Source organism: Oncorhynchus clarkii, chromosome 9 (assembly GCF_045791955.1).
Source record: "Oncorhynchus clarkii lewisi isolate Uvic-CL-2024 chromosome 9, UVic_Ocla_1.0, whole genome shotgun sequence".
NCBI lineage: Eukaryota > Metazoa > Chordata > Actinopteri > Salmoniformes > Salmonidae > Oncorhynchus > Oncorhynchus clarkii.
Genome location: NC_092155.1, coordinates 33568011 through 33581816, shown reverse-complemented (window position 1 = coordinate 33581816; position 13806 = coordinate 33568011). Strand labels below are relative to the sequence as shown.

At 41.9% G+C, this 13806-nt stretch overlaps 1 protein-coding gene across 1 annotated transcript in view; it reads left to right on the top strand.

Moving 5' to 3' along the window:
• Positions 1-13806, top strand: part of LOC139416221 (collagen alpha-1(XXV) chain-like) — a 103382-nt gene that overhangs the window by 64424 nt on the left and 25152 nt on the right. The window contains exon 7 of the mRNA XM_071164631.1: positions 1346-1390. Coding sequence (XP_071020732.1) covers positions 1346-1390 — 45 coding nt within the window. The remainder of the gene's footprint in view (positions 1-1345; positions 1391-13806) is intronic.

Sequence of the window (13806 nt, the reverse complement as noted above, 5' to 3'; positions counted from 1 at the left end):
AGAGAGGCCTGTAATTTTCATCATAGGTACACTTCAACTATGACAGACGAAATGAGAAAAAAAATCCAGAAAATCACATTGTAGATTTTTAATGAATTTATTTTGAATATTTGTTTCTCACACAGAATAGAATAGGTCATTTTTTGTACTATGGGGGATGGTAGATTGACATAGGCTAGTGCTTTTGCTGTTCGTTAGGCCTACTCGTCTTGTTGGCAGATGAAATGTAAAAGGATAGTTCTTCCAATATCTTCAATATGCGCCTCGGAATTGGATAAGGACACTCGCAGTTGCACATCCGGGTGATATTATATTCAGACCAAGGGCACAATGGCCACTGGCTGCAAAATACGTGGATTTTTTTAGGGGGCATTACAGCCACACAAAGGGGAGGCATTATCAAGTGCTTGTCAAATTGTGAATGAGAGACTGATGAAGTGTGTACAGCCTGCGCAAAACGCAAAGCAGAGTTCATGCAACTTTCATGCAACTTTTTTCAAGTGATCAATAGAGTCGCATTTTTAAAGTGCTGTAAATTAAACATATAGGAGTACCTGTTTCTTTGTTGACCGCTCAACAAAGAATAGCCACAGGTGTGCACTCCCTCACTCCCTCCAATTGTATTCTACATACTATAAAATAACATAAAATAATGCCATGGAATTCTAAGCAAATCTGATCCGCTAAATGAACTAGTGTTGCCTACAACCATATGGCTTAGCCAGATCAGGGCCTATCATAAGGACAACTCAGAGTATGCTCTTCTGAAATAGACAAAAAAAATTCATGTCATGTTTCCCTAGAACTGTCTAAAATAAATAAGGGATTTATTGTGATACGCTAGCCTATATTACATGGATTTATTTTACTTTTTAAAATGTAGATGTTCCAAAGGTCTGCATCAGTGGCTTGTATGCTTTGTGTGGAAGCCAGGAGATGCTAAATGTGTTTGTTAATTAACGGTCAATTACTGGGAGACGGGCAGTTATTTGCTTGACAATCACCGGATGACAAAATGTCATGACCACCACAGCCCTAGTCATGCTTTAGGCATTTGTCAAATAGATTTGAAGGTGAGCCACAGAAAGTTGGAGTTGAGCACAAGGGGTTTTAGTGGCAGCCATAGAACTGTCAAATAATCAGTCAACACTGAGAAGTTATGTCACTCTGCATATGACACCTTTCATTAAATCATGATACAACTAGTCTTAACAGGGAAAAACACAAAGACATATACTTAAGACAGCACATCATAGTCACCTTCCCGAAGACACATGCAAGCATACTATATGTTATATAAAAAATGGAATGTCTTAGAAGTGTTTGTTTTTTGTTTTTTTTACAGGGTTCCCTCGGGCCTCCTGGCATCCCAGGTGTTGATGGGCTGAAGGTAAGATAATTGTTATAGAGGAAGACCTGATAGATGTGACACATAAGTAGATTACATATTTCAATAGCTTTATTTGCAGATTACCTAACCTCATCCCCAGGCTGATGCATAGAGCCTGGTAACAGTGTGAGACTGTTTGGAACTTAGGGGGTGTAGATTTACTGAGTGACATGCTAATGAATTCAAATTCTGAGTGAATCACATGACTATGAGGCATTCCAACAACTTTGTCAATATGGCTTGACCATGGTAATTGACCACCCAATGTACCCTAGGAGTTTAGCTTCTTCAACTTGCTCAATGGTCACACCCTTTATACACAACTCCAGCTGAGGTTTAGGTCAGAGCCAAGAATGGGATGTTTCCTCAACAAAGACTATCCTGAAGCTGTGCGCCAGAAGAGGAAACAAATGATCCCAGTCATGAAAGCTGCCAGAGTGCATCAGGACATTGCTTATGTCTGCTATGACAGGCTCATGGTCCACCCTCCCTCCCAAATCCTGGAAGGGATGAGAGAGCCATGCCTGTGGTTTCGTAGTGTCAGCCCCGCAGGACACGCACACTTACACACACACACACTTGATGGACTGCTCTCTCTTTGTTTCTCTCAGCTGATTGGTTGACATACTGTAAATTGAGAAATGTTGTGACTAAACTTAACAAAAAGAAGAAGAAATTACATTACCAAACCAAGATAAATGACATAAAACACAATGAAAATAATTATATAATAATGATAAGCCACCAGGTATAGACAACCTTGATGGGAAACTATTAAGAATGGTACCCATATTTGCTATATCTTTAACCAAAGCCTAAAGGAATGTGTGTGTCCACAAGCGTGGAAGGAAGCTAAAGTAATTCCACTGCCTAAAAATAGTAAAGCACCCTTTGCTGGCTCTAATAGCCGCTCAACCAGTTTGCAGCCTGTTCTTAGTACACTGATGGATAGAATTCTGTTTGACCAAATGCAAAGAGTCAACAAATCTGCCTCAAAAGTATGTATCCCACAACAGAACATTATTAGGTAGGAGTTAAGTGATTTTAATCAAATTCCATCATCATTATGACAATATTCCATCATCGTTATGTCAATTACTTGACATAATGATTATAGATAATTGTACGATTTATGAGTTTAGTTAGCATTGCATGGGAAACTCCCTAAGTCTTACAACTTCTTAAGGTATAGGGGGCAGCATTTTCACTTTTGGATAAATAGCGTGCCCAATTTCAACTTCCTGCTACTCATGCCAAGAATATAAGATATGCATATTATTAGTAGATTTGGATAGAAAACACTCTGAAGTTTCTAAAACTGTTTGAATCATGTCTGTGAGTATAACAGAACTTGTAGCGGGCAAAACTCCAGGACTAATCATTTAGATTTTTTTTTTTTGAGGTCTCTGTCTTTTCAATGAGTTTTCATTGGGGAACTATATCATAAGGAACTTGTTTGCAGTTCCTACCGCTTCCACTGGATGTCACCAGTCTCAACCAGGAAAATGGTTGAGGTTATTCCTTTGTGAAATGAAGAAGTACGGCCATCTTGGAACTGGGTAACACTGCGCAAGACTTGAAAAGTAGCGTTGGGTTGTTGTCTTCCTGTATTGAACACAGATCGACCCGTCTTCAATTTGATCGATTATTAACATTTAAAAATACCTACATTTGTATTAGAAAAGTAGTTTGAAATGTTTTGGCAAAGTTTACAGGTAACGTTTTAGATATTTTGTAGTGACGGTGCACAAATTGGAAGCTGTTTTTTTCTGGATCAAACGCGCCAAATAAATGGACATTTTGGATATATATGGACGGAATTAATCGAACAAAAGGACCAATTGTGATGTTTATGGGACATATTGGAGTGCCAACAAAAGAAGCTCGTCAAAGGTAGGGCATGATTTATATTTTAATTCTGCGTTTTGGGTAGCACCTGCAGAGTTGAAATATGCTACTCTCTTTGTTTACTGTAGTGCTATCATCAGATAATAGCTTCTTATGCTTTCGCCGAAAAGCCTTTTTCTGACACGTTGGCTGGATTCACAACGAGTGTAGCTTTAATTTAGTATCCTACATGTGTGATTTAATGAAAGTTTGATTTTTATATCATTTTATTTGAATTTGCCACACTGCATTTTCCCTGGCTTTTGGCAAAGTGGGACGCGAGCGTCCCCTATCCTAGAGAGGTTAAACACTATGTAACTATTTACTCAATGTTTGATTTGAACATGGCGAAACCTGAAGATGTTTGGAACAGTGCGTCACTCCTATTCATGTTAATACTGCTTGGACTTCCAAATAAACATGGTTTATTAAACCTTTTAACCAGAGATTGCCTCACCTTGTAGACTTACCTTAAGTCATTCAACTCCATGCAGCTTCCAAGTGATTTTAGGACAAATAGTTGCTTGTCTGAAGGGTTAATGTTGTTATGGGGCTAAAATATAAATGGGCTAATTGTTTCTGGTAACAGATGGAGTCAGGGTTGTTTCTCAATTAGAGACGATCTGCCTCAAGAGGTCAATGGTTGCCTGTATGGATGAATTTTAGAACACCTCAGATAATATCAATCGAATCTAAGTGACTTCTATCCAATCAACAGAGATGCATCGTACAGTACAGTACTGTACATAAAGTGCCACCCTGTGAAAAACCATGGCCCGTAGATACAGTACCAGTCAAAAGTTTGGACACACAGACTCATTCAAGTATTTGTCTTTATTTGTACTATTTCTACATTGTAGAATAATAGTGAAGACATCAAAACAACATATATGGAATCATGTAACCAAAAAAGTGTTTTATTGTACATTTGAGATTCTTCAAAGTAGCCACCCTTTGCCTTGACAGCTTTACATTCTCTCAATCATTTTTTTTTAATGAATTTATTTGCAAATTATGGTGGAAAATAAGTATTTGGTCAATAACAAAGTTTATCTTAATACTTAATACCCTTTGTTGGCAATGACAGAGGTCAAACGTTTTCTGTAAGTCTTCACAAGGTTTTCACACACTGTTGCTGGTATTTTGGCCCATTCCTCCATGCAGTGATGTTTTGGGGCTGTTGCTGGGCAACACGGACTTTCAACTCCCTCCAAAGATTTTCTATGGGGTTGAGATCTGGAGACTGGCTAGGCCACTCCAGGACCTTGAAATGCTTCTTACGAAGCCACTCCTTCGTTGCCCGGGCGGTGTGTTTGGGATCATTGTCATGCTGAAAGACCCAGCCACGTTTCATCTTCAATGCCCTTGCTGATGGAAGGAGGTTTTCACTCAAAATCCCACGATACATGGCCCCTTTCATTATTTCCTTTACACGGATCAGTTGTCCTGGTCCCTTTGCAGAAAAACAGCCCCAAAGCATGATGTTTCCACCCCCATGCTTCACAGTAGGTATGGTGTTCTTTGGATGCAACTCAGCATTCTTTGTCCTCCAAACACGACGAGTTGAGTTTTTACCAAAAAGTTCTATTTTGGTTTCATCTGACCATATGACATTCTCCCAATCTTCTTCTGGATCATCCAAATGCTCTCTAGCAAACTTCAGACGGGCCTGGACATGTACTGGCTAAGCAGGGGGACACGGTCCCTGGCTGCGTAGTGTGTTACTGATGGTAGGCTTTGTTACTTTGGTCCCAGCTCTCTGCAGGTCATTCACTAGGTTCCCTGTGTGGTTCTGGGATTTTTGCTCACCGTTCTTGTGATCATTTTGATCCCACGGGGTGAGTTCTTGCGTGGAACCCCAGATTGAGGGAGATTATCAGTGGTCTTGTATGTCTTCCATTTCCTAATAATTGCTCCCACAGTTGATTTCTTCAAACCAAGCTGCTTACCTATTGCAGATTCAGTCTTCCCAGCCTGGTGCAGGTCTACAATTTTGTTTCTGGTGTCCTTTGACAGCTCTTTGGTCTTGGCCATAGTGGAGTTTGGAGTGTGACTGTTTGAGGTTGTAGACAGGTGTCTTTTATACTGATAACAAGTTCAAACAGGTGCCATTAATACAGGTAACGAGTGGAGGACAGAGGAGCCTCTTAAAGAAGAAGTTACAGGTCTGTGAGAGCCAGAAATCTTGCTTGTTTGTAGGTGACCAAATACTTATTTTCCACCATAATTTGCAAATAATTCATTAAAAATCCTACAATGTGATTTTCTGGATTTTTCTTTCTAATTTTGTCTGTCATAGTTGAAGTGTACCTATGATGAAAATTACAGGCCTCTCACATCTTTTTAAGTGGGAGAACTTGCACAATTGGTGGCTGACTAAATACTTTTTTGCCCCACTGTAAGATTGATTATACAGACAATTTGGAATTTTCAACACTAATATTTCTCTCTTTTTTTCTTTTTTTTTTAACCGTCATTTAACTAGGCAAGTCGGTTGAGAACAAATTATAATTTACAATGACGGCAGACCCCGGCCAAACCCGGGCCAATTGTGCGCCGCCCTATGGGACATAAAACAAGAAGCAATGCAGTCAATATTTCTATTAGCCCTTTGGTTACAGTGACAAGCAAGACATACTGCTCTGTTCTGGTCCAGCTGCAGCTTTCCTAGGTCGTTTTTTCAGCACCTGACCGTATAACCGGGCAAGATGTGACAAAACCAGAGCCTGCAGGACTTTCTTGGTAGAATGTGGTGTTAAAAATGCAGAGCCCCTCTTTCTTGCAGACAGACTTCTACCCATCTTTACAACAATAGAGTCAATATGCCTTCACAATGACAGTTTATGGTAACACAAATAAGTTTAGTTGCCTCTACTTTCATAACAGCCACATCATTCATTACCAGATTCAGCTAACGTCTAGTACTCATGGAATGATTTGTACAATATTATAGCCGACAATATTGCCACTCCTATTTGCCATATCTTCAATTTAAGCCTACTAGAAAGTAAAAAGTAATTCCGCTACCCAAGAATGGTAAAGCCCCCTTTACTGGTTCAAATAGCCAATCAGCCTGTTACCAAGCCTGAGTAAACTTTTGAAAAAATTGTGTTTGACCAGTTCCAGTATTATTTTACAGTAAACAAATTGACAATAGACTTTCAGCACTCTTTGAGTTAGGCCAGTGTGTGTGGATGTCTCAACACTATACAGGTCAGCTACTACAGTGACTGCAATGACCACTTATTTTTATTTTTTTATTATTATTTTTTACCCCTTTTTCTCCCCAATTTCGTGGTATCCAATTGTTGTAGTAGCTACTATCTTGTCTCATCACTACAACTCCCGTACGTGCTCGGGAGAGACTTAGGTTGAAAGTCATGCGTCCTCCGATACACAACCCAACCAGCCGCACTGCTTCTTAACACAGCGCGCATCCAACCCGGAAGCCAGCTGCACCAATGTGTTGGAGGCTACACCTGGCAACCTTGGTTAGCGCGCACTGCGCCCGGCCCGCCACAGGAGTCGCTGGTGCGCGATGAGACAAGGACATCCCTACTGACCAAGCCCTCCCTAACCCGGACGACGCTAGGCCAATTGTGTGTCGCCCCACGGACCTCCCGGTCGCGGCCGGTTACGACAGAGCCTGGGCGCGAACCCAGGGACTCTGATGGCACAGCTGGCGCAGTACAGCACCCTTAACCACTGCGCCACCCGGGAGGCCAATGATTGCAACACTTAACAAAAATTTGCAGTTCGTTTCAGAATGGGTGGCAAGAAATAAGTTAGTCCTAAATATTTCAAAAACTAAAAGCATTGTATTTGGGACAAATCATTCACTAAACCCTAAACCTCAACTAAATCTTGTAATGGATAATGTGGAAATTGAGCAAGTTGAGGTGATTAAACTGCTTGGTAGCTAAGATGGGGAGAAGTCTTTCCATAATAAAGCGGTGCTCTGCCTTAACAACACGATCAACAAGGCAGGTCCTACAGGTCCTAGTTTTGTCGCACCTGGACTATTGTTCAGTAGTGTGGCCAGGTGCCACAAAGAGGGACTTAGGAAAATTACAGTTGGCTCAGAACAGGGCAGGGTGTAAAAATACACGGGGAGCTAACATTAATGATATTAATGTCAATCTCTCATGGCTCAAAGTGGAAGAAAGATTGAATTCATCACTACTTGTGTTGACAAGCTGAATGACAGGCTGAATGTACCGAGCTTTAAACTACTAGCACACAGCTTGGACACCCATGCATACATCACAGACATGTCACCAGAGGTCTCGTCACAATCCCCAAGTCCAGAAGAGACTATGGGAGCCGCACAGTACTACATAGAGCCATGACTACATGGAACTCTACTCCACATCAGGTAACTGATGCAAGCAGTAGAATCACATTTAAAAAGCAGGTAGATATACACCTTATGGAACAACGGGAACTGTGAAGACACACACTAGATCAACACACGCATATGCACACAAGTGTTAGCACACGCAATCTACACACATGTGCATTGAAATATTGTTATATGGTGGTATTATACATTTTGTATTGTAGATATGTAGTGGTGTAATAATGTTATATGATGTAATGTTTTATCTTATGTTTGACATGTAATGTAAGTGCCTTAATGTGTTTGGACCCGAGGAAGAAGCAGCAGCTAACGGTGATCCCTAAAAATAAACTCAGCAAAAAAAGAAACGTCCCCTTTTCAGGACCCTGTCTTTCAAAGATAAATTGTAAAAATCCAAATAACTTCACAAATCTTCATTGTAAAGGGTTTAAACACTTTCACATGCTTGTTCAACCAAAAACGATTAATGAACATGCACCTGTGGAATGGTCGTTAAGACACTAGCAGCTTACAGACGGTAGGCAATTAAGGTCACAGTTATGAAAACTTAGGACACTAAAGAGGCCTTTCTACTGACTCTGAAAAACACCAAAAGAACGATGGCTAGGGTCCCTGCTCATCTGTGTGAACATGCCTTAAGCATGCTGTAAGGAGGCATGAGGGCTGCTGATGTGGCCAAGGCAAAATATTGCAATATCCGTACCTTGAAACGCCTAAGACAGCGCTACAGTTAGTGCTACAGCTAGTTATTTCACTAGCTGTCGATGCTGACATATATAGTGTTGAATCATCTGCATACTTTGTTTTTCTGGCTTGTGGTAGATCATTAGAAAAATTGAAAGAGTCCAAGACAGCTCTCTTGGAGAATACCACACTTTACATGTTTTACGTTAAAGAAAGCCCTTCGTGTTCTATTCGATAAATCATTTTTCAAAAACAAATGATGGTCAATAATATCAATATCAAAGGCTGCACTAAAATCTAACAATACAGCTCCCACAATCTTCTTATTATACATGTCTTTCAGCCAAACATTAGACATTTGCATCAGTGCAGTACATGTCAAATACAATGTTTTTAACATGTTGCTAAGAACTAGCAGCTGATTGATTGGCTGTCAGAGCCAGTAAAGGAAGCGTTACCTTTCTTGGGTAGCGGAATCACAAGTGATTGTCCAGGTTCAGATTGAAGATGTGGCAAATAGGAGTGGTGATATAGTCTGCTACCATCCTCAGTAGTTTCCCATCTAGGTTGTCAATACCAGGTGGTTTCTCGTTATTGATTTCTCTTTTTCCACCTCTCCCACATGAACTTTACCCAATTCTAAATTACAATGCCTTTTTATCAGTATTAGGTTTTTTATGCATGAATGGCTCACAGTTTGTTGTTGGCACGTCATGCCAAAGTTTGCCCATGTTGCCAATGTTGTTGTTTAAATAATTGGCATTGGCAAAAGGTTTTGTGATAAATGAGCCATCTGGTTCTATGAAAAAAAACAGTTTTTTTCCATCATACTTTATTTCAGCTATCTTAGTTTCACAACACAATTCATTCTTCTATTTTGTTCAATTTAGTCACACAATTTCTCAATTTACAATATGTCTGCCAATCACATGAGCAGCCAGACTTATTTGCAACTCCCTTTTCCTAATTTCTCTCCAATGGTTGTGGACACTGCTTTATAACAAAGTTCCACACCAGGTGTAAAAACAAATAATGCACCTGGATGATTTTGTTCCTGTACTATTTGTAAACAATCTGGTAGAATGATTGATAACTTGAACCATACTACAGGCACTGGTTACAGTGAGAAGCTTCCTCTTCAGTGGCCAGCTTGATGAAAACTAGTCTATATCTTGTTTGGGATAGGAGGCAGCATTTTCTCTTTTGGATGAATAGCATGCCCAGAGTGAACTGCCTCCTACTCAGTCCCAGATGCCAATATATGCATATTATTATTAGTATTGGATAGAAAACACTCTGAAGTTTCTAAAACAGTTTGAATGATGTCTGTGAGTATAACAAAACTCATATGGCAGGCAAAAACCTGAGAAAAAATCCAAACAGGAAGTGGGAAATCTGTGGTTTGTAGTTTTTGAACTCACCCCTATCAAATACACAGTGGGATATGGGTTATTTTGCACTTCCTACGGCTTCCACTAGATGTCAACCGTCTTTAAAACGTTGTTTCAGGCTGCTCATGTAAATGGGGGCCGGATGGGAGCTGTTTGACTAAGGGGTCTGCCTACAGCCTCGTTCTCAGTCACGCGCTTTCACTTGAGAGGTAGCTCTCGTTCCATTGCTTTTCTACAGACAATGGAATTCTCCGGTTGGAACATATTGAACTTTTGTGATAAAAACATCCTAAAGATTGATTCTATACTTAGTTTGACAAGTTTCTTCGACCTGTAATATAACTTTTTGAACGTTTCGTCCGAATGGTCCATATCGCGCTTTTGGATTTGTTTACCAAACGCCCTAACAAAAGAAGCTATTGGACATAAATAGACATAAATTATGGACATTATCGAAAAAAACAAGCATTTATTGTGGAACTGCGATTCCTGGGAGTGCATTCTGATGAAAATCATCAAAGGTAAGTGAATATTTATAATGCTATGTATGAATAATGTTGACTACCCAACATGGAGGATATTTCTCTGGCTGGTTTGGTCTCTGAGCGCCGTTCTCAGATAATGCTTTTTCCGTAAAGTTTGTTAAAAAATCTGACACAGCGGTTGCATTAAGGAGAAGTGCATCTAAAGTTCCATGTATAATAGTTGTATTTTCATCAACATTTATTATGAGTATTTCTGTGAATTCATGTGGCTCTCTGCAATATCACTGCATGTTTTGGAACTACTGAACGTAACACGCCAATGTAAAATAAGATTTTTGGATATAAATATGAACTTTACCGAACAAAACATACATGTATTGTGTAACATGAAGTCCTATAAGTGTCATCTGATGAAGATCATCAAAGGTTAGTGATTCATTTTATCTCTATTTGTGCTTTTTATGACTCCTCTCTTTGGCTGGAAAAATGGCTGGGTTTTTCTGTGACTTGGTGGTGACCTAACATAATCGTTTGTGGAGCTTTCGCTGTAAAGCATTTTTTAAATCAGAAACTGTCGCTGGATTAATTAGAATTTTATCTTTAAAATGGTGCCTAATACTTGTATGTTTGAGAAATTAGATTTATGAGATTTCTGTTGATTTGTATTTGGCGCCCTGCAATTTCATTGGCTGTTGGCGAGGGGTTCCGCTAGCGGAACGGAACCCCAGTTCTAGACAGGTTAATTGATGAAAACTAGTCTATATTCAGGTCAGCCAGAAAATATACCTATCTCTTAACATCACACACATTATCAAGCATTGCACACATATTATCCAGATACTGACTGTTAGCACTTGGCCTATAGCAGCACCCCAAAATAAGAGGCTTTAGATGAGGTAGGTGAACTTGCAACCGCAACACTTCGACAGTATTAGACACAAAATCCTTTACACGGATATGGCTCTTAACATTGTGATTTCCTGGGAGTTCTACCCGGGGGGTTGGTGATAGAGTGGAGGTACGTGCCGTGACGTTGACTCCCTCTGCTGGGAGTACCCGGGCTGGGCATGTCGACGCTGATCGCACCAATTCAGGGCCAACCAGCTGTGCAGGCCACAAATGGAGTACTGTGGCACACCGCAGGAGGAAAAAGGAGAGGCAGGGAGTGAGCCTACAGATGGGAACAAAGCTCCCGGGGCACGGATGCGAAAATAAATAAAACAAAATGTTATGTTTATTTTATATTGCCCAGTAAAGGTGAATTTTCTGACTAGAATCTCCTTGTCTTTGTGTCCTGTATTGCTACTGCTGTATCAAAGGAACTATGCAAGTGAGTCTCAGTGATGGCCGAATGTCTGATAGCACGTTATTGAACAATGTTCTTTTCATGCTTTGTTTTTTTCTCTCCATAATATGTCTCTCCAATAAGCTACCCAGGAAAGGGCTAACAATAGCCCATACTAATGCCCTTTCCTATGTAGGTTATCAGGGATAACAACTGAAGAAAATAACATTGACTGACTCTATTAGTCAGATAATCAGGCACTAGTGAGTGTCAGTTAGTGAGTGTGTGTTAAGAGATCTGGGGCTGAAGCTATTGACCCGGAAGCTAGACTTAATCATTCCTCCCAGGCTTTTGGAAGGGAGGATGGACAATTAGTGGATGTAAGCAATGTCCCCACTCTCTCTGGTAGTTTTCATGGCTGGGATAAGTTATTTTTGCCTCTGGTGCACAGCTTCCGAATAGACCTCATTGAAGATGTTGGTTCCTCTAAAGTTCCTGGCTCTCTCCAGAGCAGCCATCTTATCCTTGAACCTTAGGAACTTGCCCACTATGGGCCTTGGTCTGTCACCTGAGCTGGTTACAGGTTATCCAGTCCTGTGGTAGCCTCCAATTCAATCTTCCTATGATCCATCTGCAGCTTTTCTGTGATAGTTTTTCTCACTTTCTCCTCAGACTCAGTACAGTTCTCATGTGGAGACTCTGGTACGACATCCACAACAATGTTATTACATCTGGATTGTCCCTCAAGAAAATCTGTTTTCCCAGTTAATGATGATTCAGACAGTGCTCCTGTCATCTCTTGTTTGTTGTCATCCTGCTGCAAGTCCCTTTCAGGACATCCCAAGGAGAACTGCAAGCTTTTCTTAAGGTCGTGGACCTCTCTGGTCAGATCGTCCATTATTTTGTTTGTTAAATCCACCATTATTTGGACAAATCTCTTGAAACTATTTTCCTGTTGCTGTAGCAACTGCTTGTAGACATTTTTGTTGGTTTAAAAGATCATGCCCAGTGTTGGAGAAACAGTGTCCTCTCCATTAGCTTTGGTAGCAGCATAGGCTAACACTGGTACTCCATACAGTTCCAGCCAGGACAGGTCGCAGGGTATATGGAAAACAGCAACAAACAGAAGAGATTTACACAGCCACAAGCCCGAGACAAGCCCGCGGTCCCAGTCTCAAAGGTTACAGAGTTGCAGACTGTGTTCAAGCTGTCAAGGAAGCTATGCTAGCAGACCAAGCAGCTTCAGACTTGTTGTCAGATAGTAGAGGTCCCAGCAACTGAGGCCAACCACGTCGCGGTGATCTTGGATGCTCCAAACAATTTAATGGAGCTCTACATTTTGGTCAATAGGTCTTCATCTGGGTTCTCTTTCATGGAGAAACCTACAGGTGATGAAGTTTTCCTTTTTTATGAATCCTGTTTGGAACCATGAGTGCATATACCTATAGTAAATAATTAAATAAGAGCTAAAAATGGTCATAACAATCAACCATGTCACCAGGGTCAGGCTGGTTGGCGGCTCTGGCAGCTTCTGGCCGACTGACGGCTCTGGGGGATCCTGGACGACTGGCGGCTCTGGCGGATCCTGGCCGACTGGCGGCTCTGGCGGATCCTGGCCGACTGGCAGCTCTGGCGGATCCTGGCAGACTGGCGGCTCCTGGCAGACTGGTGGCTCCTTGTAGACTGGCGGCTCCTTGTAGACTGGCGGCTCCTTGCAGACTGGCGGCTCTGGCGGCTCCTTGCAGACTGGCGGCTCTGGACAGGCGGGAGACTCTAGCGGCTCTGGACAGGCGGGAGACTCTAGCGGCTCTGGACAGGCGGGAGACTCTAGCGCCTCTGGACAGGCGGGAGACTCTAGCGCCTCTGGACAGGCGGGAGACTCTAGCGCCTCTGGACAGGCGGGAGACTCTAGCGCCTCTGGACAGGCGGGAGACTCTAGCGCCTCTGGACAGGCGAGGTGCACTGTAGGCCTGGTACGTGGTGCCGGAACTGGTGGTACTGGGCCGAGGACACGCACCTCAGGGCGAGTGCGGGGAGGAGAAACTCCTTGCAGATTGGCGGCTCTGGTGGCTCATGACAGACGGGAGACTCTAGCGCCTCTGGACAGGCGGGAGACTCTAGCGGCTCTGGACAGGCGGGAGACTGTCTAGCTCTTCCCAAGTTGTATAGTCCAGATTCTGCTCCCATGTCCAGAAATCCTGACATCGCTGCCTCTCCTGCTCCTGCCCATTACCACGCTGCTTGGTCCTGTTGTGGTGGGTGATTCTGTAACGGATTTCTTCCGTCGAAGGAGAGGGGACCAAACATGCATCATGGTTAGAGTT